The following is a 1,067-nucleotide window of genomic DNA, read 5'->3' as shown; positions in this document are numbered from 1 at the left end:
GCTGAGGCAGGAGAATGGCGTGAACCTGGGAGGCGGAGCTTGCCGTGAGCCGAGATCCTGCCACTGCACTCCAGCCTGGGCAACAGAGTAAGACTCCGTCTCAAAAACAAACAAACGAACAAAAAATTTAGTTTTGAAAAAATTTTAAATTTGCAGGAACTTGCAAAAATAGTGCCAAAAAAAAAACAGTTTCTGCATATCTTTCACCAAGCTTCTCCCCATCTTCCATGACCTCAGTGCAGTTATTGAAACAAAAGAGTTAACATCGACACAGTACTGTGAACTAATCTGTCAGTCGTATTTGCATTTCATGTGTTTCCACGAATGTCCGTTTTCTGACTTAGGCTCAGTCCAGGAACCTCCGTTGCATTTTGTCATGTCTCCTTGGTACCTTCCAGTTGGAGCGGCTCCTCTGTCTTTCATGCCCTTGACACTTGAAGAATAGTCATCAGTTACATTGTAGACTGTCCCTCAGTTTGGCTTCGTTGGCTGAAGAAAATAATTTAACAAGTATCTCACAAGTCGAGATCGTCTCTGTTTCTGCTGGTGGGGTGGTGATGGAGGACAGGCTGACCTCTCTGCACGTGTTGTTTGCTTCTCAGTTTAATGGTTATGCTGGGAGCCTCTTCTCAAGTGGGCCCTACGAGAAAGATGATGAGGAAGCAGATGCTATTTATGCAGCCCTGGATAAAAGGATGGATGAAAGAAGAAAAGAAAGACGGTAAAATAAATTGTTGCCTTTCACGATATTTATCCAACTTTAAAAAAAGTTTTGAGGTCAGGGGCAGTGGCTCACATATGTAATCCTATCACTTTGGGAGGCCAAGGTAGGACGATAGCTAGAGCCCAGGGGTTTGAGACCAGTTTGGGCAACATAGTGAGACCTCATCTCTACAAACAATTTAAAAATTAGTCAGATGGTGCACACCTGTAGTCCCAGCTACTTGGGAGCCTGAGGTAGAAGGACTGTTTAAGCCCAGGAGGTAGAAACTGCAGTGAGCCATGATCATGTCACTGCATTCCAGCCTGGGTGACATAGTGAGACCCTGTCTCTAAAAAAAAAAAAA

General features: G+C 44.3%; 1 protein-coding gene across 2 annotated transcripts in view; it reads left to right on the top strand.

Annotated features, from left to right (window-relative positions):
- Positions 1-1,067, top strand: part of PRPF6 (pre-mRNA processing factor 6) — a 74,178-nt gene that overhangs the window by 3,289 nt on the left and 69,822 nt on the right. For both annotated transcript variants that reach the window (XM_011934430.1, XM_011934429.1), the window contains exon 3: positions 603-721. In XM_011934430.1, coding sequence (XP_011789820.1) covers positions 603-721 — 119 coding nt within the window. The remainder of the gene's footprint in view (positions 1-602; positions 722-1,067) is intronic.

Source organism: Colobus angolensis, unplaced genomic scaffold (genome assembly GCF_000951035.1).
Source record: "Colobus angolensis palliatus isolate OR3802 unplaced genomic scaffold, Cang.pa_1.0 Scaffold136, whole genome shotgun sequence".
In the NCBI taxonomy this organism is placed as follows: domain Eukaryota; kingdom Metazoa; phylum Chordata; class Mammalia; order Primates; family Cercopithecidae; genus Colobus; species Colobus angolensis.
This window is presented reverse-complemented; position numbering and strand designations above follow the sequence as displayed.